Raw genomic sequence first — 25384 nt, forward strand, 5'->3', positions numbered from 1 at the left:
GCTGGGCCTAGGCTCCCTGCTGCCCGGGCAAACCAACAACGCTGGAGGTGCTCTCAGGGAAGGAACAACATAATACAAATTTAGCTTAAGTTTTCTTTTGTATCTAGGAAGATAAAGTAAGTTTACTAAGATGAGGCAAATACCATAAAACTTTGGGTAAAAAGGAAAGAAAAAGGACATAAATAAATTTGTAAGAACCATATATGAAGCCAAGCCAATCAAGAAATTGATGAAAGATGAAGGAGTCCTTTGGCCCCAATTTCTCTATCTTCTAGCTAATTTGTTGACATCTTGACACTAACTTAACTCTAATTTAACGCTGATAAGTAAAAAAATAAAAAATAAAAACAGAAAATTTTAAAAAAGAAACAAAGAGGCCAGTAATCACCTCGATGATAGTCAAAATATAAAAACCAAAAATTAAAAATTAAAGAAAATAAAATCTCTCTCTTTTCTGTGAATTTTTTTTCGATGCTAGTGAAAATTGCAGAAACCCCCTACTGACATTATCAAAGCATGAGCCTCGTCTCTAGGGGTGGGCATCGAGACCGGAAAATGGGAACATTGAGCTGCATCGAATGGAAAAAAGGGAAAAAATTGTGTTGACTAAAAAGTCAACAAACTGGCACCGAACCAGGCCAAACCAGTTCAAACCAATTATAATACAAGTTTCACACTTTACAAAACTAGACCAGAATGGACCGGACCGACTCCATATTTTTAAAATTATTTAAGTCCAATACTAAATTTCTAATCTCATAACTAATATTTCCCCAAGCCCAACTTCAAAGCACATTTCTTTTCAAGACCCAATCATCTCTTTTTGTATGAAATTGAATCATTTGTGAATTTTTAAGCCCAAAAAGTAAATTTTAGTTGGAATTTTTAAATAAAAAAATAATTTCAATATCCGGTCCAAAACTGAAAAAATAAAAAATACACCAAAACATATTTAAATCAAACCAACAAGTTTCATAAAAAATTTCACTAAAATCGAACAGAATCGTATTGTTTAAATAGTATCGACCGCGATTCCAATTTCGATGTGAGGTGAAAACTGAACTGGATCAAATCGCACTCACCCCTACTTGTCTCATCTCAAATTAGGTCCGTGATTCACTCGATTTTGCTTATTTATTGTTTAATTAATACCAAATACGGAAGATTCATGCTCGATTTTGCCTAATCATCTTTGATTTTAAATTTTTTGCGCATGTTTTCATGACTTGGAATTATTGGGCTTCGCAATCTTATGTCTTGTTATGATTCTGCAGCTATTCAAAATATGTAATTGCATATATAGCTTATAATTGGGAGTTTTTGGTGAGGAGGGGAGGTGGATTGTCGTCGGGGATTTTTTGAGCAGGTGGGCTGGCGTTGCTGTGCTCTTTGTTTCTTTTTCTAATTTTTTTTATTTTTTTATTTTTTTTTTACTTAACAGTGTTAAATTAGAGTTAAGTTATTGTCCAGGTGTCAACAGATTAGCTAGGGGACAGAGAAATTGGGGCCAGAGGATTCGAACTCGAGCTGCTCACCAAACACTCCGTGTGCCAGGAACAAGCGTCTCCTTCCCTCCGATCTGTCTCTCCGGTCACTCGCTTAGGGTTTTCGCAGCCTCTCTCCAGCTGAGAATTTAGGGTTTTGAGCTAAAGCTGGGCTTTTATCTCTCTTCTAGGGTTCACATTCAAATCTGGTTTCAGCTATGCAGACTGCTTCATTTAATTCAAATTTTCTATCTTCCAGGTTCTGGTATTTATTTTGTTATGATTCCGCAGCTATTCAAAATATGTAATTGCATATATAGCTTATAATTGGGAGTATTTGGCTGTTTAGAGATTTGAGGCCATAAAGAAAAAATTGCTGCTTTAGGGGTTTTATCAGTTTGTAGAGGCAATTTGAAAGGGACTGTTTCTGGTTGTGGTTGATTGTTTGGTGTGCTTGAGAATCATCATAGCTATGGCTTCATACAGGCCTTTCGCGCCCCAATCGTCATTCGGGCCGCCGCCGAATCAAAACCCTCTTACACCAACACCACCGCCACCTCCTTCACAGAGAGGCAATCAATATAATCAGAATTGGGGATATAATGCTAGTAGTGCTGGTGGTGGTGGTGGTGATGGGGCTGTGCCTGCAGCTTCTTCGTCGTATCCTCAAAACTACAATTACAATCATGGTAATTACGGCCCTCCAAGAACTCAACACCCTCACCCACCACCACAATACAATTATCCACCACCACCTCCGCCGCCCGAGTCTTCATACCCACCACCTCCGCCCCCTCAAGCTCCTCCAGTGGCACAAAATAAAATGCCTTTGCAGCCTCCACAAGCCCCCATGTACTACCAGAATTCTCAGTATTCACAATATAGTCACCAGCCAATCCAGCCTTTACACCAGCCGCCACCTCCACCCCCACCACCTTTTTCCCCGAGTTCCTCTGTCCCACCCCCACCCCCACCCCCGGGTTCACCGCCACCGCCCCCTCCACAAAGTAAGGATGGTGGGGTAGATAGAGGATCCCATGACAAAGGGGCTTCCAGGGAGGTGTCGGTGTCGGGGAGGCGTGAACATGGGCATCTGAATCATGGGGTTGCTCAAAAACAGCATAAGCCCCCTGTTCCTTCAATGCCAGTGAAGAAAGCGAATGGACCTCCAGGGAGAGTGGAGACAGAGGAAGAGAGGAGATTGAGAAAGAAGAGGGAGTTTGAGAAGCAAAGGCAAGAAGAGAAGCATAGGCAGCAGCTGAAGGATTCCCAAAATTCAGTTTTGCAAAAGACACAGATGTTGTCTTCTGGGAAAGGACATGGGTCGATTGCAGGGTCGCGAATGGGGGAAAGGAGGGCTACTCCATTCTTGAGCAGCGAAAGGACTGAAAATAGGCTGAAGAAGCCAACCACATTTGTATGCAAGTTGAAGTGAGTATGTTAACAATGACTTACCTTTGTTTGAAGAACACATTTTGCTCTGCTTTAATTGAAATTAATCTTTTCCTGTTTTGATGGAATCTGACTACATGATATATCAATAACAGTTTTATTATATGTTTTTTTATTAATTCCCTTACAGCTTAAGTTTAACTTGTACTTTCTAGAGTTTGTCATGTTTATTAGAACACAATGATCCAATTTTAGCAATACACAATGTTTTGAACTCGTCTAAAGCTACTGGTGGTACGCTGAACCTAATAATAGTTGGATAAGACTCCAAACTTTTTTTATTCAGCCTTTTATTTGTTTATCGTATTGTGAAACACCATTTGAGATGAATCTTATATATTCTGTGTGGCTAACCAATGCTCTTTTAGTTCAGGCCAAAACAGAACAATGTAAATTTAGTTAAAAATAGTGTGTGTTCTTCTCTCTGCTTGTCAAGTACTTTCATTGTTTACGCCAGTAATGACTCCAATCTAACTTGTATGCTCTTTGAAGATTTCGGAATGAACTTCCAGATCCAAGTGCACAACCAAAGCTCCTGTCTTTGAAGAAAGACAAAGATCAGTAAGTGATCTCTTTTGTTGCTCAACCTTTTGAACATTTGTACATTTAGGCTTATATGTGTGTGCAATGCATGTTTTTTGTTCATGGACCTTTGTAACCTTTTGAGGTTGTAAGAATGAGTAATTGGCATCATATGGTTGCAAGCAATCATCAGGGTGGTTTTCAGATGGAGGAATTAATCGGAGCAAGTAGAAAATTGTTTAGGAAAGAAGATGAATTTCTACTGCACTTATATGGAAGATGCAGTTAATGGAGATAATTTTGTGATACTATTATCTACAAATTAGAGAAAAAGAAGGGGGAAGGGGGTGTTTATTTCATTAACTGTGCAAAAGGGGAAGAAGCTTAAGAGGAATGAAAAGAATGGAAACAAACAAGGGAAGAACGATTTACTGATGACCCACATAGCGTTTATCCTACGGGGTATATGGAAGACTAGAAATGAACTTTGTTAGTCTGGTGAAGCAGCAAACCTATCAGTATTTATGGACTGGATACAGCCTGAAACTGCATGCATCAAGTTGGGCGATCAAGAAAATATGAACAAGCTGAGCAGGTTCACATGTCGTTCTTGATGTAGAAGATAATATCCAGAAAATGTTGGTGTGGTGGTGGACATTGACTTTCATAGGTCAGGTGTTATATGTTTTTTTTTTTTGGGGTGGTTGGGGGGAGGAGCGGAGAGAGGATAGTCCGGGATGAGTTTTTATCATGTTTTTGCACTCATTACTATGGCATAAATTTGATTGAGAGTCTGGAACTCAGCATACATGTTTGGTTTTTGTTGAAGCTCGCACTATGGAAATCAAATCTGATTGTTGAAATAATGGCTTTATGACACATGATCAGGAGTAGAATTATTATCCCTTGTTATCTTATTATCAAATTCCAAAATCAAATCAATTATTATTTTGTGGTAACTTTTGCAATCTTCCCTCCCTTTCCCAGATATACAAAATACACAATAACATCGTTGGAGAAAACATACAAGCCCAAGCTTTTTGTTGAGCCAGATCTTGGGATACCTCTTGACCTGCTTGACCTCAGTGTATATAAGTATCATTACTCTACAGCCCTAACCTTTTTAAGATGTCAGTAGTTTTTATTGCATGACAATACTGAATATCTGTTTTTTTTTCCTGGTTCAATCAGTCCTCCAAGTGTTAGACCACCCCTTGCTTTGGAAGATGAGGAATTATTGCGGGATGACGTAGCAGCAACCCCTGTGAAAAATAATGGCATCAGAAGAAAAGAGCGGCCTACTGATAAAGGGGTTGCATGGCTTGTTAAAACACAATATATATCTCCTCTTAGCACGGACTCTGCGAGACAGGTAGTCGATTAATGCTCCATTTTAGAAGAGTAGTCTTTCTTGAAATATACTGGTGAGCTATGTTATAAGTACGTGCATTGGCATCTGCAGTCTTTAACTGAAAAACAAGCAAAAGAACTGCGGGAAATGAAGGGAGGTCGCAACATTTTGAACAACCTTAATGACAGGTTTGCTCTTTGCCTACCTACCTTTGTGATTGTAAAACCAATGTCCATTACTCATGTCAATTAATTGTCGTGAATCATTTTTCAGGGAAAGACAAATCAAGGAAATTGAGGCATCATTTGAGGCCTGCAAGTCACGCCCTGTTCATGCAACCAATAAGAATTTATACCCTGTTGAGGTTCTACCTCTGTTGCCCGATTTTGAGCGGTATGGAGTACCTGATTTTCTGTTTACATAAGAAAAACATTTATTACTTTAGTCTTTCACACACAAGCCCGTTATTTGCTGATCTTAATTAGTAAATTTATTATACGTAGTGCCAATGGCTTGTGGTTGAAGTCGAGCTTGAGCTCTCATGAAAAGCTTGTTATTTCAGATTCCAGACATTTTGAAATCAAAATCATTTATATTTATGCATGAGCATGCATGCATGCAGATTATAGATATTTGTCAATGATGACCAATTAGGCTGGTGGCTGGTTAATTGAAAACCTTAAACATTTATTTATGGCAATCATATTGCATTCTAGAATATTCACACATTAACTTGGGGCTGTTATTGATGATGGTTTTGTAACAGGTATGAAGACCAATTTGTCCTTGCAGCATTTGATGGTGCTCCTACTGCTGATTCAGAAATCTACAGCAAATTGGACCAGTCTGGTCATGACGCTTATGAATCAAGAGTGAGTTGGGATGGATGCAACCAGTTCTGGTCATAAATTTAGATTCTTTGTCTTTTTTTTGGGTAAAATAAAATCAGATTCTCAAACCTTCAATTTAAAGAAAATCTTCATTTCTAGGATTCTGCAGTCTGCATCACATTATAATAACAAGTAAAAGCCCCAAAACAGTGAACTGGAATTGAATCCAAAAGACTAATAGACGACCATCAAAATTGCATGAATTGATTTAGGTGAAAGGTTTGGAAAACAAACAAAAGAGCTAAAATAATCTGTATCCACCTGTACCCATAATTGAAGCAGTATTCCTTCATTATCTGTTAGTGTGTGTTAGATGGTGCTTATTCATTTAGAGGGAAATAATCTAAGAGTTGCCTTTATCCCTTGATTACTTGAATTTTACCTGAAGTGTGTGTTGAATTGTTGCAATTTACTAATCAAGTTTTCATTTGGGTTGGGAAAATAATTTAAAGAATTGCTTTTGTATTAGGTAATCATGTCATCCCACAACATATATCCCTTTGTTTACATGAAGTTGAACCTTTCTTATCTATGTTCTTTATGTTAATTTTTCCTGGCCGTTCTACTCTCAAATTGAATGTATCTGTAGATTGAGCGGCTCTTTTGCTTTTGACTTATAGTTTATCCGAATCCATCTTTCATGTGAATTGGCAAAAAGGCACTGCCAATAATGCTACTCCTTTCTTTCTACTCTGTTCATATCCAAATATCGTGTTTTCTTTTTCTTTATTTTTTCAGTCTGACGACCTGGCTTTGGAAGAAAAATATTGAGTTACAGTAAATATTTTGTGCAAAAGATGCATTGGCCTGACACAGAAGTTTTAATATGTCATGGATTTTTAGACTTGTCATTTACATCAAACTTAGTCTGCGTTTTGGACATTGTTGTACTTGAATATTTTCATATTTTGTCATTATCCTATTAAGTGGCAACTGGTGCATTGTTGTCTCATCTATCATCATCTACTACAGGCCATTATGAAAAGTTATAAGGTAACAGGCGCAGATCCAGCTAATCCGGAGAAATTTTTGGCTTACATGGTCCCTTCTCCAAATGAGGTAGACATACTTGTTTTGACTTCTAAATCTGAAGAAGATAGCATTAACAGTTCATAGGCTGATCTCATGGCTCATATATTATTTATTTCAATGGTGGCAGCTATCAAAAGATCCGTATGATGAATCTGAAGATGTCTCTTATTCTTGGGTTCGCGAGTATCATTATGATGTATGTACCATCCCCATGGTTTTGAGAAGTTATTAAGTTAGCTTTTGATTGCATATTTTAAGATATTCCTTTTGATGTCTCAACAGGTAAGAGGTGATGATGTGCATGATCCCACAACATACCTTGTTTCATTTGATGAAGAAGAAGCACGCTATGCGGTATCCTCTTGAATTAATATTTTCATCTTTATTACGTGTGCATTTATTATTTGCTCTTTGCTTCTTTTTTTTGGTTTTGTTTTGAGGAACAATTCATCAAGATTATCCTTCTTTATAAATTTTTCCATTCGCAATGCAGCCCCTTCCCACAAAGCTTATCTTAAGAAAAAAGAGGTCCAAAGAGGGAAAAACTAGCGATGAGGTTGAGCATTTTCCCGCACCTTCAAGAGTGACCGTCAGGCAGAGATCAACTGTTGCCGCAATTGAACTAAAGGATTCAGGGGTACGGCGATAAGCTATTTGTTGAAATTTAAATTCCTTTGGTATCCAGTTTTAGTCATCAAATGATTTGAATAATTGCATATACACATAATTGGCTTGCTGCTTTCAGGATTATTCAAGGGGATCTGTGTCAAATTTGAAAACAAGACGCTTTGATGTTGAGGATACCCTTGAAAGACCACGGAAGATTGCACGACATCAAGATATTGATGAATATAGTGGTGCTGAAGATGATTTATCTGATTAATTTATCTGTTGATGTAAATGTCGCTGACTGTCATGAAGGCTTGTAGACTCGCGTCAACTAATTTGGGATTATTCACAAACTGCAATCGGATGCTGCTTTGATGTAAAGGAGTGTGAACTAATTTGGCCGCTTCTTGTTGGGATGTCCATTCGAACCTCAAATATCTACCTGTATCTTTAGCCAGAAAACATTTTTCCTTAGATACCATATAAGGGTAAGATGAAATAGAAACCCTGTAAAGAAGTTAGACATGTTAGAATGTCTAAAATAACAGCAATAGTTTTCTACTTGCAACGTCAGTTTGTGAATATTGATTTTGTTATGAATATATTCCATTCTTTACGGTTAGTTTTCTACCGCCCTATCAATTTGTGAATTGTCAGAATCATTGCACATTCTGAAAATGTCAATAAGCATAATCAGTCCATCTTGCATTGCATGGTTATAAAATAACAGCAAAAGCGACAATTCTTGACACAACAGGAGGACACGGTTGAGTGATGAACCCAAAAATGAGAAAAATCTTGATTTGGATTTATTAATTTTGAACCCGAAAATGAGAGCTTATTAACACAAATAATAAAAAAGTTGAGTTAGTGATGGTTTGATATTGTAGCTTCTTGTGTTGGGCCTTTCACCCCCCTTGTTTATCAAAAACAAAAACAAAAAAACGAATTGGGTTATTTTTCAACACTTTCGACATGAAAAAGGAAGAAAATTAAAGGCTATTTCTTGGTCCAAAGTAAGGCGGAACACCCATTTGTTGATAGAAATGGTCATGATTTCAGCAAATGAGATAATCAATGTAGCATCTGAGGAAGGATGAGAAGTAAATAGATTTAAAAAATAAAATAAAAATAAAAAAAATAAAAAGTGAGACAAAGTAAGGAATCCACAAAACATTAGACCTTTTAGCTGCTATGTAGTTAAATGCTCGTCAATGCTAAAATAATAATGGAAAGAAAACTACAGAGGACCCACAAGTATAGTGGTTTGGATAAATTGCTACCCATAAGAAATGTCCTGAGTTCTAATCCTAGCATCCATTAGTGTATGAGTTTAGTACACTTGTATCGCTCCTTTTAATAGGAAAAGTCTTCAAAAAAAAGAAAAAAAAAAAGAGAGAGAAAACTGAGGAATTTGTCTCACTCCCAAATGACAGCACATCTTTAGTGCCCCTGCTATATTAAACAATGTAAAGCATTCTGTTCAGATAATCACCTAGCTACCAATAGAATTACATCATGTATTCCCAATATTTACAAACACTCAAAACGCAACACTTGATAAGAGCGATCCCACATGGTGGAAGCTGAAAGTATTGCATGGATCTGTGCCTTCCTTTATATAGTTGGATACAAAATATCTATTTTTGAAACAGGAATTGTAGTAGTTGATTTTCAGCCCCTTTGTGAAGCTAGCCTTGGCGAAAACTCTATAACTCTGCACCCTTCTTTAGGAATCAAGATTTCTTTTACGCAATTGATGCCCTGCTCATTGTAAATGGAGTCGATGCCATGCTAGTGAATGGATAAAACTACAAAAGGAGTAAAAAATATATTTAAGGCTACAAAAGTATTGATTTAAAGCACTAACCATGCTCGCCTACACCTAACAGCTTCCTGACGAACAGCCCTCTTTGGATCATCAAGAGCCTTACATATTGCTTGTAGTACCTGAATAAAGATTATGCATAAGATGCAAGCATGCACACACATGCGCACACACAAATTATAACTAGAAAGTCAATTTTCATCAATGTCAGACAGACCCAATAAGTTGGGAGAACTTCTGTATCATCCACTCACCAAGAGAACTAATGATAAAACACCAACTAACCTGTGTTCTCATGGGAAAGATTCTTGCATATGGCAGCTCAGATGTTGCAAGAAGACATTGAAGTGCAGTCTCTCTGACAAGCTGAACACGTAAAAGAAAGATATATCAGCCAAAACATATAAATTTCAATTCTGGCTTTATTCACAGTACCAAGGCTACTGTGGATAAAGAAGGAAAAGGGGTTGGCAAACTGAAATTGACATTTTATGATGGTTAATATTGATGCCTGAAAGAAATACTGAAACAGAAAAGGCGTGGCCGCACTTTCAAGAGCGCAAGTAAGCAACAGAACAAAGTTGGTAAAAAGAAGATTAGGTACCATCATATGTGGGTAGTCAACAAGTCTGGTGAGGCAATTAACTAAAATGTGTGCATTCTCTATGACAGCCGCTTGTCCTGCATGAACAAGAAGGAAATGAACACTAGAATTAGGTTAAGAGTTGGGGAAAATAGGCAATGAAGCAGTCACATATCAGGAGAGATTCATAATTACATATTTAATTTGGCTAGTCCATGCAGAGAGATATATATTATATACACAAAAAGGTACATGTACACGCGCACACAAACAAACAAATGCAACCTGCACTGACACAGTTGGCATTACCATTTTTATCTGTCAATATTCCAGAAAGGACTAGCAGAAGACTATATAGCTTATCTTTATCCAGAATATCTTCACTAAGCAGGGACAATCCATCCAACAGTACTGGCATAAGCTGCAAAAAATTTATGGTAATGTCAAAAAATGTTTCCAAGATATTCAAATGGCGCCATAAACATGTAATTTGTTATTTTTAATTACCTTCTTGGCTTCACTCAAGATAACAATTAATGGAGCATTAGATATAAGGTGCGCAGATGCCCGAAACAGCATAGATCTGAAATAAGGCAGTAATTTGGGGAGTAAAGCTTTAAGAAAGTCAACAAGATTTCTTCCAGCCAGGTGCAATAAGTAATATAATGAGTATGTACCTGCATACTGATGAATCAGATTTTATTATCCAAGACTGCAGAATAGGCATCACTGTAGAGAAAAACCGCTGCTTGTATAGTGGTCGTGCTATGGCATGAAATTTTCGATTCAAACAAACTTCAGAATCACTCATAATAATGTGAAATGCATCTGCTGCACTTCTCGTCACAGAGTGCTGCTCGTAACTGTTTTCTAACAAACCTTGCTTCAACTCCATGGCACATATTCTGCCTTCAGACAGTAAGCACTCCAACAAAATTTTGGTTACATCTTTTACTTTTTCATGACCAAGTAGAAGCAAACCTTTCCCTATCCATGCTAGTCCAACAATGGCATGGACTTGAAGCAGTTTATTGCTCGAAAAGCCAAGGCATAAATCAGTAAGACCAACTTTACTGCCATTACCTGATCCACATGTCTGTAAAACTCCATTTTCATTGAGATTCCATAATTTTGTACTAAAAATCATATCCACTGCTTCTTCTAAGGTACAGTCATTTGAATTTGCTGTTTCATTGGATTTTGTACCCAATTTGTTGATCACAGAACCCGAAGCCTGAGCTGCTGGAACACAACCTTTAAGAACGGTTGTCATAAACAAATGCAAAATTCCTTTTACATTCACAATCTGCGCTTTTGGACGCACCGCTATGATTACTGATGCAAAAAGTGAAAGAATCCATTCATCTCTACGAGAAAATTTATCTATCTGGTCATCCCTATGAGAAGATTTGTCTATCTGTTCAGAAACGCGCAATTCTTCAAGCTGAATGGAAGAGGTGGCATCCAGGGAATCCTTAAATGGAATGGATATGCTTGATGAAATAACACTGTAAGCCTTGTGGATTATAATGTTCTGGCTTTCTTCTGAACAACTCCCAATGGCAAGCTTCATTGCCATCATGGTTGCATCAAGAAGTTCCTGAAGTAGCATTATAAATATTATTGGGTTTCATGTGTAGCATTATAACCTATCCTTTTCAGCAATTACTGACTATGGGTTAGCAATGTGGAAAGGAGCTGAAAGATATTTCTAATATATGGACTAAACATAATAATGGGAATTGATATCATAATATATTATATTCACTTAAAAATAAAAAAATAAAATAAAAACTCTACGCACTTCTTCCTGGACTTGAATGCTAAAATCTTTGCAACTCTCAACGCAACTCCATATATTAATGACAAACCGCAACAGAACTTCCTCGAGACCTCCCATTTCATTGATCCTGAGCCCATTTCAACAAAAAATTCATATCAACAACAGAAAAGGAATGAAAAAGAAAGAAAAACTCATTACACTGGGATCACAAATTAGCAATAAAATCTCATGAACGCAACACAATACCCTCCTATGTATGAAACTTCAACTTATTTATTACTTTATGTGTTAATAGAAGAGGAACACATATATGAGATAAAGAAGTGAGTGGTAGTTTACTTGTAGTGGTAATGTTTACTCAAGTGTAAAGGCCAAAACAAAGAAATATTATATATATATATATATATATATATATATAATGCGTAAAATATTCTCCTTAAATAACTAACCTATATATATATATATATATATAATGCGGATACGGTTATTATAAATATATATTAATAAATATATATAACCTAAAATATATTTTAAATAGATTATAAATTATAAATTATAAATATAGTGTAGCATTTTGGCTTTCTTTTCTGATTCTTTATATTTTTAGGCATCTATAGCTTTTTTCACCCAAATATATCTTTACCCAAAGCCCATTTGTTTAAGACCCAAACCCATAACTAACAAATCCTGTTTTAGCAAACGACGTCGTCACTTGATTTAGTGTCTGACATCTTCTTCTTCTCTTTCTCCCTCCCTCTCTACCTCCCTCCAGATCCTCAACGGCTCAATGTCGGATACTGTCAGTCAACTGTTTTGACTCACGACAAAGCAGGTATCCGAAAGAAACTTATTTCTTAGTAACTAACAGATTTACTCAATATTGTCAGGTTTTTCATCTTACCACCAACCGTTAGCAATTTCTTGACAAGTTAATTATATTTTATTATGGAAAATGGTTTGATCATCAGAGAGGGGATTTCACTTTTTATACCAGTTTCTTTCATTAATTATCTTCACATTCCAAAGCAGTCATTAATTATGCTAGTTTCCAAAAATACTTATGAATGCTCTTTTGTTTACCAAAAGAAAAAGAGCAGATCACTCTTCATATATCTAGAATAAATTATATGAATTACTCTCCAAATATCTAGAATTCCCTAGTAAAATTAGACGTCTGCATCACGGCCCAAAGAAACAACGAATAGCAAATTTGTAAACTTGCTAGGTTTTGAACTAATGGTTGTTGAACTCATACTCCAAGGGCACAATGGTTGTCAAAACCAAAGAGTAACAATAACCAATCACAATTATCAAATTGAACATAACTTTACAGATTGAAACATTCAGGTAGAAAAGTTTACCATGAAAGAATCTTATTACAGTAGCATTCCAACAGTTGAATTGTTTTTTCAGCTGACTTCAAATTTCCATGGACCTAAGCAAACAAAATGCATAAAGACAAGAGTCATTAGATAAAGAGATAAGAATTTCATGACTACGGGTGTTCCATGAATTTATAAACGAATAGTTTTAGTATGAAAAACACATAATTTATAGGCTGAACATACATAATCAGATAACTTGGCCACTACTGCCTCTTCCATCCCGTGTACAATTTTTAGCATATGATTTCGCCCACTTGCACCAATCTCAGAGACCGCCTCCAGTTTTAGTGAAAAAGGCATATTAAAATCATCACGAGACACCAATGAAACAGTCTTGTCAACAACAGCACCCATATAGCACAGTGCCTTCTCAGACTCATGATACATATCAACGAATGACCCAATGTGGACTAAAGCTTTCAACACTAGTTTCCATAGCAATATCTTGTTGAAATCCACTAAGATGATTGACATGAGTATCGTCAGAATATTCGCAAACAAAAGTTTAGATATTGGCAAGAAATCTCCAGGGAATGTAGCCAGAATCTGTAAACCCTTCACTGCATATCAATTAAAATGAAAACCACAATCAATATAGTTGGAACTGGAACTAAATTTCATATTTAACATATAAATGCATATCAGTCACTCAATTGGGAGAGAAAATCAATATAAAGGATGGGAAGGGGATAAAAAAAAAGGAAGAGAGAGAGAGAGAGAGAGAGAGAGAGAGAGAAATATATTACCATACATATATTATAATTACTGCTTTGGAACTTCGAAAAATGATCTAAATTTTGCTGTACTTTATTATTTGTTTACAAAAGATGTAATGCAGGTTTCAGGAAGCTGTTTAATCATTGAACCCTAATATACGACTTAGTACCCATTTAAGGCCTAGCACAGACAGGCCAAGAAAAGATACAGCACGGAACTGACTCAAAAGACAGAACTCTTGTTTTAAGTGTCAAATAGGAACTCTGGCAAGAGACAGAATGATTAGAAGACTTTAATATTTCAAACAAGTGCACACAATAGATATTCAACAAAACTCATCATTCTAACGCAAGACTCAACAGCAGAGGATTTGAGAATTTGACAAATGCCACATGTAAAAAAAAAAAAAAAAAAAATCTCACTACAGCATACAGATCTAACCAAGTTGGTACAAACAAAAGAGATGTACAATTCTCGAAAAGCCGCTGGGCTCCCCTAAGTGATAGCTTCCTACCTAAGGCATGCCCAGGTTTGCATAACTCAGATTGTCAGGATTAACTCATCATAAACATCTTGCGTTATGGAAAAATTAACCAGATGAATTATATAACAATGACATGTTCAAACAGAAAAACTTTCCAGAGCACAAGAAACCCAAAGCACTAACCTTTGAAATAAATATCTGCACCATGAGCAACTTCGTTAGCATTTGTGGCCAAGGAAGAAGAAAAGGCATTGACTAGTGAATCCGCGAAGCTCTGAAGCATGTAGCGACATGTCTCCTGTGGAGTATCAGGCTTCGGAGCAAGGTCTTTCAATCTCATAATTAAATCTCTGCATGCCGCAATTAATTCCACGCAGAGATAAAGAGCTCCAAAATTAAACTTTTTTGAGGGAAAAGAATTCTCATTAAGAGTGCAATCCCCAGAGGAATTTGTCACAGAAATCTCGAGAGTATTCATTAGGCGGGGGAAGAAACTTTCAAACACACTGTTACAGGAAGCCATAGAAGTCTTGGAAATTATATAAAGGATGCGACCAACAGCATGTAACCACTGCTTGCCTTGCAAGGGAATATTATTATAATGTTCATGACTGGCTATGGAGTTGAAAACTATGTTTATACCTTCATCCTGAATAATCAAACTTAAAAACAAAGCCTCATTTTGCAGGGTAACCTTCTGTAGAAGCATTAGAGCTTCTGTTGCAATTTCATTCTCTTGAAAGCCAAGACCATATAGTGGTTCTGAAGTAAAGGACATAGCAGGCTTTTCCAATGAATTACTTATTGCATCTTTCAGTGAAATCCAAATAGCTCCAGCATGTTTTGCCATTCTGTCAGCTCCATATTTAGCTGTGCAGTGGTTAAGATACTTCAAAGAATCAACCTGCAGGCGTACAGAGCAAGCAACAAAATATAGTTTTTTAATAAATGCATTTTCTCAAAATTACAGTGAAAATTGCTGCATTTGCAACGCAAAGCATAGAGATGCATTCAAATTGACCAAACCTTTGCTAATGGCAGAGACGAAGAAAGTTTCTCAAGAAGCAATGGAATGACAAATGGTTCGAATAAAGGTGTGGACGAGAATGCTGACTGCAGAAAGAAAAAATTTAGTTTAAATATTGTGCATGTGAAAATCACAGATAGTCGTATAAATAAGTAATAAATAGCTCACATAGTTCTGTTCCCACCTTAATTGCCTCATTGGAAAAAGCAAACATTAAGCAATAAAAGATAATGTCCCCAAACGAACACAAAGTATAGTTTTCCTTCACTTCACGTCCCTCTATGTTTATGGCAAACTTTTATGTAGGTTGTGAAGCTGGCTATTCATATAAAATTCTGCATAATATATAAAACCTCGGGGATAACTATGCAAACTGAGATGAAAAAATATTAATAAGAGAGCAAAGTTGTGAATGATTAATTTCTCATCTAGGGAACTAAACTGCAATGTGCAATTCTCCAAGCAAGTAAATTTTCCTAAGCCAGATTAACCTGTAAAACCTGGTACTCATGAGGATTTTTAGCCTAATATATAAACCAGTTGCAGGCTTTATGTTTACTTGAGCTCATTTACACTCTTAAAATAAAGGCAAAGGCTGGATTTTACTGACTCACTTTTCCCTATTGATTCAGTAGTCTGTCTCACTGCTTTATTAAATATGTGTTTTCAGACTCAACAGTTCTTGGTGAAAACTACTGTAGAATGTAGAGTTTTTTTATGAATACAGGTACAAAAAGAAAGAAAAGCTACCCAGAACTGCTTTACGATTCTATCCAGTAGCATCTTCCTATAAATTATTGGAAAAAATTAATGTGATAGACAAAGCATTCTCACATGCACCTAGAGTGCTAGTCCAAGCTAAGTCATAATCAGTTACGATGAATGATCTGATCTCTGCCTTAAAGAACAATGTTTATCATCATGGGCATATATCCATCAGCCAATATCAATTTAAACCAATTTCATATTCCAGCAAGCAGTGTCAGGAAAAAAAAATATTCAAGCAAAAGATGGGGAGAAATAGAATCAGTAACAGTGAAAGCATACCATTAGTGCCTTTGAAAGGTCATCCCTTTTCACCTCAGCATCCTCATCTTTGAGCTGGACAGTGTATAGAGGGAAAAAAAAACCACACATCACATATCAATGAAATCAAAGAGTGTGAGTTTGTAAAGTAACTGAATAGAAACACATGGAATATTAAGCCAACAAAAAGATAATGGTCTATATCCTAAGTCAAAGGGGGGGAAAAGCAACCAAACAGAAACCTCAACTATGATTATCTTTAAAGGCATTCCATTTGATAAGAATGTGACAAGCTAGAATTCATAAATTTGGATCATCAACGTTTAATTAGAAATTGAACTTTTGATAGAAATCAACATCTATAAATAAAAAAGATTATTTTCATTTTAGTTATCATTAGTCATTTTCATAGCATTATGACAACCCAATTGTCTGGGTCACTTTAAGGAGACATCCTAATTGAAGAGGAAACATCCCACTGGTTAAAAAAAAGGCTTACATGCATCATTAGTCATTTCCAAAAGGTGGCTTCAGAGAAGATCAAGATATCAAAAAGTTCCATCACATCTATACATAATGCAATTTAAGAAACTAATTTTAGAATTTTCGTGCATGCTAAGAAATAGTTTACACAGAAACAATTTCAAAATTATAACAATACTTCAATTAGTTTACACTGAAATGCAACCAACGGGTGAAAAATAAGCTTACATGAGTAAAATGAATGGGAAAGTAAGATCCCAACAGTTCAAATAGATCTCCACAAAAACTTGCAAGTGAGCCAGATGGGTCTGGATATATTCGCACCAGAGTCTCAACAATAGGAAATGTTAACATTAAGCAATGAGGATCCTTTTCTCCATCCATAGCTTGACAGATCCCATAAAAAAAGGTTTCACCCTATACAATGGAGAACAAACTGATTAACATGTAACCAGAATCACTGAAAAACGAAAGAGATTACTTTTGGGAGGAGTTGACAGAAATTGAAACCTCCATGGTATATGGTGCGCACACATGCATGTGTTTCTCTGTATATGTGCATATGTGTGTGGAATTTTGGTAGATAGACATTCTCATTAATTGGGCATGTTCCAGGTTTGTAACATGGCCATGACCGTGACCATGATAGATAGATAGACATTCTCATTATATGCACGTTTTGTAACATAACCATGATATTGAGTTCCAGGTTCTAATTGGGCATGTACAAATCAAGCCAGACATTCTCATTAATTGAATAGAAGTCCATTGAACTCAGAGTGTTTATTATAGTTGAAGTTAATCTGCCACGAATTCTTCAGGTCATTCATAAAGTTGCAATGAAATTGGAAACAGTACGTATTGTCATCAGCCAGTGTTTAGGTGATAGTATCGGGTATCTTTCCTGATTTGCAAACTTTCATCATATACGGCTGGAAATGGATTATAGCAACAGACGGACAAAACACAAACAAGCTGAAGAAAGCTAAACAGAAAAAATACCAGTGAAGCAATCTCATTCGGATGGCGCTCTAAAAGGCATTCCAAAAGCTCAAAGCAAAGCTGCAATAGAATTTGGACATGGAAGTCAAGCAGTTTTGTTCTTGAAAAGGCATTGGCTATGCATATAACAGATATTAGTAATTTTGCTTTCATTCAATTTCCTGGGCATTAAGGATGGCATCCATTATCCTACCTTTCTGTCATGCTGCCCTAAAGATTGCACCTGTAGGGACTCTATGTAAGACTGGGCAACCAGTTTTGCGTCACTGGCCGAGACCATTCCAGCATTAACTTTCCTCCTCAGCAGTGCCAAGCAACCGACAAGTGCACCACGTAAAGCTCTCCAATCTGCCTGATAAAAGAATAATATCACTAATTGCCTTTTGAGAAAGCAAAATATGAAATTGCAAAACAAAGGTTCCATAACAAAAAAGCAAACGCACCAGTCTGTCTGTGAAGAATCCTATCAAACTATGAATAGTTGCATTATCTAGTGGCTTTGATGCAAGACCTGTAAGAACTTCTGCCAGAAGAAGTATACCTGAAGAAGGATACAGTGTCCCATGAAGCTTTCAGATTTTTGTCATGGAATTTAACCATTTAGGTAAAAGTACAATTTAGGGTAACACTATTTGAAAAACAAAAAATTCGTCTGAGAAAGAATAGACGATGTAATATAAGTATATGGGCAGTATAAAAGAGAACTTAAGGTGGAATTGGCATAGCATGGCCACGAATAAATCTCTTGCTCAAAAGAAGACTTTATTGTCTAAGAATAAGAGTCAGTGGCAGTTAATTATGTTATTAGTGATTTGTTCTGGGTTTTCTTAAAGTTTCTAAAGTTGGGTATTTTACTGACACTTTCATTGCTGAATATGGGTTGTGGGTCGTGGATTATGAGTTTTATTTTATTAATAAGATAACATAATTAAACAAGGGGCATGACATGTGACCTTAAGCTTAGTTTACTTGCAGAATTAGGAGTTTGTTTTATAGTTTCCCTTAAGAAAAAGGTGAGAGAATTTTTAACTACCAATACAACTTATTGGATTCATACAGCTTTTCATGAATTGAGTATTCTAGTTATTGAGCTGCATGCCCAGTTTCTCTCTCTCTCTTCTCTTTGTGCATTGTTCGTGTGGGTACTGTTTATAGCAATCCCAAGTTTCTTCCTTCTCTTGTCTATTCAAATCGAAACCCCATTTTTTCCGCATCAAAATGGCAGAACCCCAAGTAAAATTCACATCTTTTATCCCTACCAAATCCTTTTAGAACCCTTCCCTAAAACCAGGAATTTGCATATTCAGCCAGAAAATTCTTGCATCAATATCTTGAAAACCAGCCCTATCATCTCTTTAGCCTTTCAAACCCCAATTTGTGATATCAAGCCTTAAACATCTTCTTCTAGACCCCTAGTCCAAATCACAAGTTTCCTAAACCTTATAGCCCTTCATATAGCATATGTAGGCAAGAATTTACTCTCTATCCTACATCTCCTAAACTTAGAGCAGAACAGAAGAATCAATACAGATAATTAAGAAAGTTAAAGTACAAAAACGATCTAGAGGAACATTACTGGATCTGAGATCGTGAATCTCATAGCCAAAGAAATCATCCCAAATCACCACATATATCCAAAATCAGAGCTATCATCTACACAAATGCATTCTCATCATCAAACCAAACGCCAGCTGCACAGAGAGTCACTTGCGCACAAAAATATGCATATAAATCTTTAAGCTACTACCTGATACTTAGACTTAGGTCCTCACAGGATAACAATCTTTCATTCCATTTAAGAAAAATAAATAAATGACATAAGAGTTACCCCGAGCACGGATCACATTATCCGTAGTGGTCAAATACATCCTCATCTCTTTCACCTATTTAGACACACAGAAATTAGAGAAAACAGACCAATTGAATCTAACCGAAAGATGATGGATAAAGAAAAGTCAATTGTACCAGCACTTCAATGGTTAAAAAGTCACTCTTCACGAGAGAAATGATTGAATTCAAGCTTGCAGCCTGTAAAGCACACACATTTTGAGCTTCAAACTATCCTAACCCAAAGCAGAAACATGAAAGAAACTCATGCATAGATTACACAGTGCTACAGCCATTTAAATTGATATACGCTGCAGAATTTGATTAAGGATTCATAATTTAGTTTGAATTTTGATTGTATATTTGTTTTCCTTAATTTTCCAAACAGCAAAACACAGGATTAAGGAACTCAAACTAGTAGAGACTTTTCACTAAAAAAATATTTTAAAAATCGAGTAAAAATTGAATGGAGCGTGAACCTGCTCGGTAGGAGAGCGAGACGTGTCGACGTACAACTCAATGTGCCGAATCAATTCGGTGGTTTCGGCCATTGCTAGAGAATAGAGAGGTTTCAGGGTTTTAGGAAATATTGAAGAAAGGGGAGGGTTTTGTAAGTGGGAATTTTGAAACAAAGTCCTTGAGTCGGCGTCCCGGAGTCACTTGAGCTCAAAAGGGTTTTCTTTTCTTTCTTTTTTTCTTTCCCTTTTTTTTTTCTGTAAATAAATGGTTTGTTGTTGTAAGCTGTACTTGTAACACCTCATATTTCAGTAGATCATGTTAGACTACTTGATCGGGACAGTGAACTTTATATCAAAGTTTGGTTTCATTTTCCGTAAATCGATTGTATTAAAAATAAATTAAAAAACCCTAGTTTTCCAAACAAACAAAAAATGGTATATAATTTTCAATTTTCTTAGGTTTGAAAGTGCTACATGTCTAAAAACAAGATATAAGCAGAATGTGCTGCACGCGCTTTGCTTTTTCTAGGGATTTCATGTTTTTCTTGCTCTTCACTGTCTGTTGCTGTCCCACCGTCCATGGTGGCGGATGGGATATTTGGGTTTGTGTTCGAGGTGGTGGAGGCTCAAGGTGGGCCTGTTGCTAGAGAAGCGTGCTCGTACCCGGGAGATGTTGGATGTTGGTGGAATGGAGTCGGATGTGCTTCTTCCTTCTTTGCCCCCAATTTCAATGAGTTTCAAATATAAAGTCTCTGGTGATTTTTGGATGGCTGAGGATAAGTTTGAAATTAGTGATGATGATGTTGTAATCAAGCATGGGGATATCTCATCCATTGAATTTTCTGAAAGGGTTAAAGATTGCTTGTACATGCCGTGAAGGACTGCTGTGATTATCAAGCTAATGGGTCGGCCTCTGTCGTATACTTTCTTGCGTGATCGGTTGCTTCAACTTTAGGGAGTTAAAGGTTCAATGAGTCTAATAGATCTGGAAAACAATTACTTCATTGTCAAATTTCTTCTTGAAGAGGATAAGAGGTATGTGCTCACTGGCGGTCCCTGGCAAATTACTGGGCAATATATTGTGACTCAAAATTGGAAACCTGAGGTTTAATGCTAAAGAATATAGGGTTACTCACATGACTGCTTGGATTCGAATCAATGGGTTGAGTGTGGAGTATTTTCGTACTGATGTTATGATGAAAATTGGAAATCTCATTGGTACTACTGTTAATGCGGTTACTATGGCTCAAGCTCGAGGTAAGTTTGCTAGGTTGTGTGTTGAGCTTGATTAATCTAAGCCTCTTATCCCCTTTATTGAAGTTGAGGGATGTACTTATATGGTTGTTTATGAGGGGATTCAGTTAGTTTGCTTTGAATGTGGTTGTTTTGGGCATGGTAGAGATGCATGCCCTGTTATTGTGAAGGCTAGGAAAAAGCAGTCATTTGAGGAAGAAGTTTCTATGAATATGGAGGGTACTCCTCCCGATCCAAATGAGAATATTGTTGTTGCTGAGCCTGCTAATTTGGTTGCTGAAACTCCAGCTAAGAAGCATGGGCAATGGATGCTGATGAAACCAAAAAATTTCAGGAAAAAGGTTCCACATGAACAAGGGTAGTTTTTCTCTTCTACCAAGAAGTCTGTTAAGGCTAGTGGTGTGAAGATTGCTACTAGCCAGTCTGGCTCTAGATTTAATATCTTGAGGGATGATGATGATAGGGATGATGAGGGTCCATGTCCTTTGGGTTTCAAGAAGGCTTCTAAACCAGTTGCTCAAACTCATGAGTGTGCATATCCCATATCTAAGGTTTCTGAGAAACAAACTGGCACATGGCGTAACGTTTCTACATGGGTTTTTAAGAAACTTATGAGGGATATTACTAACTCAGCAGGTTCTGGAATTGTTGCTAAGCCTGATTCTGGTGCTCAAAAGGTTGGGCAGAATAGGGTGGGGAGAGCTTTTAATAGCTCTAAAGGTTTAAATGTTGTGGGAATGCAATTTCGTAGGGCTAATGTGCAGGATGATGTTCTTGGGAAGTTTTCTTTCAATATGGATGGGCCTTTTTTTTCCAAGTCTTCTCTAGGGAAATGTGGGCTGATTCATGGTCATGAACCCCCGAACATTGGTCAAAGGGTGCTTAATGAAGCTTTCTTTTCTAGTGTTAATTTAACTTCTGACAATTTGGATCACCATGGTGACTTTGTTGATCAAGGTGATGCTAAGTTTGATGTGGGTACGGCTATGGTCGTTGAACAAGCTACCTCTACTAGTGGTGAGGCTTAGCAAGTGCAGAATTAGGTTTTTCCTAAGTTTCTCCCCATCTTCCTTTGTTATGATGATTATTGTCTCATGGAATGTTAGGGGTGCTGGCAAGGAAAGTTGTGCTCGTACTATTAGAGATTTAAAGAAGGCTTATGCTATTGATATTCTAGCTATTCTTGAGCCTAGAATTGGTGGTATTAGAGCTTTGCAAATTGCTAAGAGTTTGAGTTTTTCTAATTATCATATTGTTGATGCCACTGGTTTTTCTGGGGGTGTTTGGTTGTTGTGGAATGACATCTCTATCTCTAATTCAAATCATTGCTCATTCTAGTCAATCGATTACTGCTTTAGTGCAATTGGGGACTAATTGGTGGTTGCTCACTGTTGTGTATGCTAACCCATGCCCAGGTATTCGTAAGTCTCTTTGGGCTTATTTCGATGGTCTTGCTCAGGCTTCTAAGTTGCCTTGGTTGATTTTAGGGGACTTTAATTACATTGTTTGTGCTGATGAAAAGTCTGGTGGCAACTTTGATTCTGGTGGATAGAATTTTGTTGATTGGATTGATCGTAATCAACTCCATTGATTTAGGCTTTTCTAGAGCCAAGTTTACGTGGTGTAATAAAAGGAATGCGGAGGGTATGATTTGGAAAAGGCTGGATAGGGGTTTGAGTAATATTGCATGGAGATTGTTGTTTCCTGAGGCGCATCTGTGAAACCCCATATTTTTAAATACATTACACACACTCAAAACTCATTTATAAACCCACCCAAAAAGTTAACTTTGGGGTTGATTTTGGGTGTGTTTCTAATTTAAATAGTGCTTGGATTTTTTTATAAATACATGTCTAGGATTGGGTTTATTTATAAATTTGTAATTTTTATATTTAATATTTCAAAAATTAAATTTTAGTCTTCAAAACTATATAATTAATAATATATCTATATATATAAATATAAATTGTATGGCAAGTTACATGAAGTTAGCTATTAACTAGTATAGCCTATCAAATGTTATTGCATGGCTTTAATTATTTCAATTTATTTCAGCATTATTTATTATTATTATTATATATATATATATATATATATATATATATACTTACTTTACAAAAACTATTAGAAAGACATTTATGCTTACTAAGCATTGTTGAAGACTGACGTGTTGCAATGTAGTGTCCTCAAAACCAATTAAAGCATGAGGTGTAAGAATGATAGTTATTCCTATATATATAAACTTGATAGGAGAGTGCTCACTAAGCACTCTACAAAGCCAACACAAAAGGCTATTTGAGAGTCTAGGAACCTATAGACTAATTAGGTGGCACAACATTAAGCTTCATCTAACCGACTCTAGCTTACTATAAATAGGTCTACTCAATAGTTCTTTGATCATAGGTACTTCAAGTGTGTTAGTCTCCTAAAAATCATAGACAGAAGAAAGAAAGAGTGAAGTTTGGTGAGATTTTGGAGAAGCTCAAAGTGTTTAGACTTACAATTGGGAGTTATACAATAGCTTTGGATTTGAGGTAGGGGTTTTTCTTGGGGAGGTTTTGTTTTGCATACATTGAGTTAATTAAATATTGTAAATAGTACATTAAGGCTTGATAATATTTGATTGTTGTTATGCTTGGTTATATTGTTTGATTGTTATCCTTGATATTAGATGTATACATGTTGTCAATTATCATTATAATTTGATGAATTTTGACATATTCATATGTTGTCGGTGGTGGTTGGAATTTTTGGGTTCATAAAGAAATTATGGAAAAGAGGATAATGGGAAGTATCTTTTGTGTAGTTGAGTCTAACCATTGTAGGGACCAAGTTCAGGCGAGCCCGTGTGCACAGTAGATTAAGAAATCGGCAATATAATTGTCGATTGGGTGATTTAGGCTTGGAGATCAATGGTGTAGACAAGATGACTAGCAAAAGGAGAATTATGGGATGATTGAAATGGTGTTAGTTTATATAATGGGGCATTCGGAATCATAGTGGTAAAATGTATGGTATGGGACATGCAAATTTGCTTGCCCTATTATATAGATTAACGGGTTGGGTAGAATTGAAATTCATTCATGCATTGTATAAATTGTACATTATAAATCTCACTGATCACATAAGACATAGGACCCCTACTGAGCATGTAATGCTCACCCCTTATTGAATCTATTGCAGGCTTTGAAACTGAAGTGTAGTTTTTGCTGAGGAAACAAGAAGAATGGATTATGGATAGTTTTGAGTGTTTTGTTGAAAGTTTGTTACTTTCTTGTTATTTTGCTTGTAATAATACAATGTAAATTACTTTGACTTAAATGGAAGTTTACGTTCAATCTTCATGTTTCTTGATAATTAAATTTTTAGTTTTAGTTTTTCTTTTACCTCACATTCCTAAATAAAAATAATAATAATAATAATTTGGGGTGTGACAGCATCTTTCCTACTTGCCTAGGGTGAATTCAGATCACAGTCCTATCATGGTTAGATTTTCTTCTGCTCATCTTCCTAATAAAGATTGTGTGCCTTTTCGATTTCAAGCCATGTGGTTCACCCACCCTGAGTTTTCTGAGTTTATTACTGATCTTTGGCAGTCTAATAATGGTAATGTGGTTATTAAATCTGCTGGGCTTGTGTCCCCTCTTGTTTCTTGGAACAGGCAGGTTTTTGGTTGTCTTTTTCGAAAGAAATGAAGACTTTTGGCTAGACTTGAAGGCATTCAAAGGAAGTTATGTTTAAGTTATAACCCTTATCTCAGTAAGCTGGAGAATGAGTTATCTGCTGAGTATAATTTGATCCTTGAGCAGGAAGAGTTGTTTTGGTTACAGAAGTCCAGAAATACTTGGTTAAAGGAAGGGGATAAAAACACTCACTTTTTCCACTTTTCTACTGTCATAAGGAGGAGGAGGAATAAACTTGAAGGTCTGAATAATGAGGCTGGAATTTGGATCACTAATAAGGTTGGAATGAAACTGACTATTGTCAATTATTTTCAAGGGTTGTTTGGTGATACTGGTATGGTTGATGATTATAGTTTGCTCCCTCATCTTTTTCCTAGGTTGGTTGATACGGATTTAGAAGGTTTAAGTTGTGAGGTTACTGATGATGAAGTTAAAAATAATCTGTTTTCTATTGGGGGATTAAAAACTCCTGGACCTAATGGTTTTCCTGCCCATTTTTTATTA

General features: G+C 36.3%; 2 protein-coding genes across 7 annotated transcripts; one reads left to right on the plus strand and one right to left on the minus strand.

Moving 5' to 3' along the window:
- The first annotated feature begins 1262 nt into the window (after positions 1-1262).
- On the plus strand, positions 1263-7962 carry LOC103327864 (protein PAF1 homolog). Of its 2 annotated transcripts, XM_089051343.1 has the most exons (13): positions 1286-1366; positions 1471-2915; positions 3429-3497; positions 4446-4553; positions 4650-4830; positions 4921-4997; positions 5083-5202; positions 5576-5681; positions 6672-6758; positions 6859-6927; positions 7014-7085; positions 7225-7368; positions 7477-7962. In XM_089051343.1, the coding sequence occupies exons 2-13, from the start codon at positions 1957-1959 to the stop codon at positions 7612-7614; spliced, it is 2130 nt and encodes a 709-aa protein (XP_088907469.1). In that variant the 5' UTR covers positions 1286-1366; positions 1471-1956; the 3' UTR covers positions 7615-7962. The 2 variants fall into 2 exon arrangements, with proteins under 2 accessions (XP_016648895.2, XP_088907469.1); XM_016793409.2 differs by having other exon boundaries at positions 1263-2915.
- Positions 7963-8620: 658 nt separating this feature from the next.
- On the minus strand, positions 8621-20269 carry MET18 (ARM repeat superfamily protein). Of its 5 annotated transcripts, none has more exons than XM_008230202.2 (20): positions 19965-20269; positions 19624-19686; positions 19487-19541; positions 18102-18199; positions 17852-18010; positions 17659-17718; positions 16885-17073; positions 16195-16248; positions 15147-15233; positions 14304-15024; positions 13103-13479; positions 12896-12969; positions 11556-11661; positions 10429-11351; positions 10259-10334; positions 10061-10172; positions 9773-9849; positions 9454-9534; positions 9211-9290; positions 8621-9104 (listed from the first exon to the last, which is right to left on the minus strand). In XM_008230202.2, the coding sequence occupies exons 1-20, from the start codon at positions 20034-20036 to the stop codon at positions 9089-9091; spliced, it is 3480 nt and encodes a 1159-aa protein (XP_008228424.2). In that variant the 5' UTR covers positions 20037-20269; the 3' UTR covers positions 8621-9088. The 5 variants fall into 5 exon arrangements, with proteins under 5 accessions (XP_008228424.2, XP_088906414.1, XP_088906416.1 ...); XM_089050288.1 differs by having other exon boundaries at positions 17852-18006; positions 19965-20137; XM_089050290.1 differs by lacking the exon at positions 19965-20269 and adding an exon at positions 19235-19311 and having other exon boundaries at positions 17852-18006; positions 19624-19681.
- Positions 20270-25384: the final 5115 nt, after the last annotated feature.

Source organism: Prunus mume, linkage group LG4 (genome assembly GCF_029339155.1).
Source record: "Prunus mume cultivar Tortuosa linkage group LG4, ASM2933915v1, whole genome shotgun sequence".
Taxonomy (NCBI): Eukaryota; Viridiplantae; Streptophyta; class Magnoliopsida; order Rosales; family Rosaceae; genus Prunus; species Prunus mume.

What these genes read in the sequence shown, in the direction of transcription:
- LOC103327864 (XM_016793409.2), top strand. Translation starts at nt 1,957, where the DNA reads ATGGCTTCATACAGGCCTTTCGCGCCCCAATCGTCATTCGGGCCGCCG. An exon ending in TTGAACAACCTTAATGACAG is followed by an intron (nt 4,998 to 5,082) that starts GTTTGCTCTTTG and finishes ATCATTTTTCAG; the next exon opens with GGAAAGACAAATCAAGGAAA. An exon ending in TTGAACTAAAGGATTCAGGG is followed by an intron (nt 7,369 to 7,476) that starts GTACGGCGATAA and finishes TGCTGCTTTCAG; the next exon opens with GATTATTCAAGGGGATCTGT.
- MET18 (XM_008230202.2), bottom strand. Translation starts at nt 20,036, where the DNA reads ATGGCCGAAACCACCGAATTGATTCGGCACATTGAGTTGTACGTCGAC. An exon ending in TTCCCATTCATTTTACTCAT is followed by an intron (nt 16,249 to 16,884) that starts GTAAGCTTATTT and finishes TACACTGTCCAG; the next exon opens with CTCAAAGATGAGGATGCTGA. An exon ending in TCTGATTCATCAGTATGCAG is followed by an intron (nt 10,335 to 10,428) that starts GTACATACTCAT and finishes GCCTTATTTCAG; the next exon opens with ATCTATGCTGTTTCGGGCAT.